Source organism: Camelina sativa, unplaced genomic scaffold (assembly GCF_000633955.1).
Source record: "Camelina sativa cultivar DH55 unplaced genomic scaffold, Cs unpScaffold06484, whole genome shotgun sequence".
Lineage (NCBI taxonomy): Eukaryota > Viridiplantae > Streptophyta > Magnoliopsida > Brassicales > Brassicaceae > Camelina > Camelina sativa.
In genome coordinates, this window is record NW_010927561.1 from 1 (window position 1) to 503 (window position 503).

Consider the following 503-nt stretch of genomic DNA (forward strand, 5'->3'; position numbering starts at 1 on the left):
CTGAGAATAAAGTCTCGCAACGAGAACATTGAGATTGTTGAGACAAGGCGGCGAGCCATAGCCACATGCCTTCACCAAACAGGAGAGGTGATTTATTTTGATGAGTTGGGCTTTTTGATACTAGACTACGAGTGGTTTTGTGGTGAGGTTCTTGCTCAGTTGATAAAGCTTGATGTAAGAAAGCAAAACACCGGGGAAAGAAATGGATTTGTTAGCAGGAAAGAGCTAGAGAAGATGTTGAGAAGTAGTTTACAGAGTCCAATTCCAGGGATGACCTCAAAGGTACTTGAGCACTTTGATGCGTGTGACCTTGTGAAGATGATGAAGAAAGTAGAACTTTGCTATGAACAAGACCCTTCCAGTCCTGACACTTCATTGTTAGTCCCATCGATTCTAGAAGAAGGCAGAGGAAAGACACAGAAATGGCAGATAAACACACATGACTGTGTTTATTCAGGCCGGCATCTCCAGTGCGATGATTCAAGTCGCATGTTTCTTACAGC

General features: G+C 43.3%; 1 protein-coding gene across 1 annotated transcript; it reads left to right on the plus strand.

Moving 5' to 3' along the window:
- Positions 1–6: 6 nt before the first annotated feature.
- On the plus strand, positions 7–498 carry LOC109131851 (protein TORNADO 1-like; the record flags this gene model as incomplete). Its single annotated transcript, XM_019243030.1, has 1 exon — positions 7–498. A coding segment is annotated over one exon (492 nt), but the record flags the coding sequence as incomplete, so codon positions are not given.
- Between the last annotated feature and the right edge of the window lie 5 nt (positions 499–503).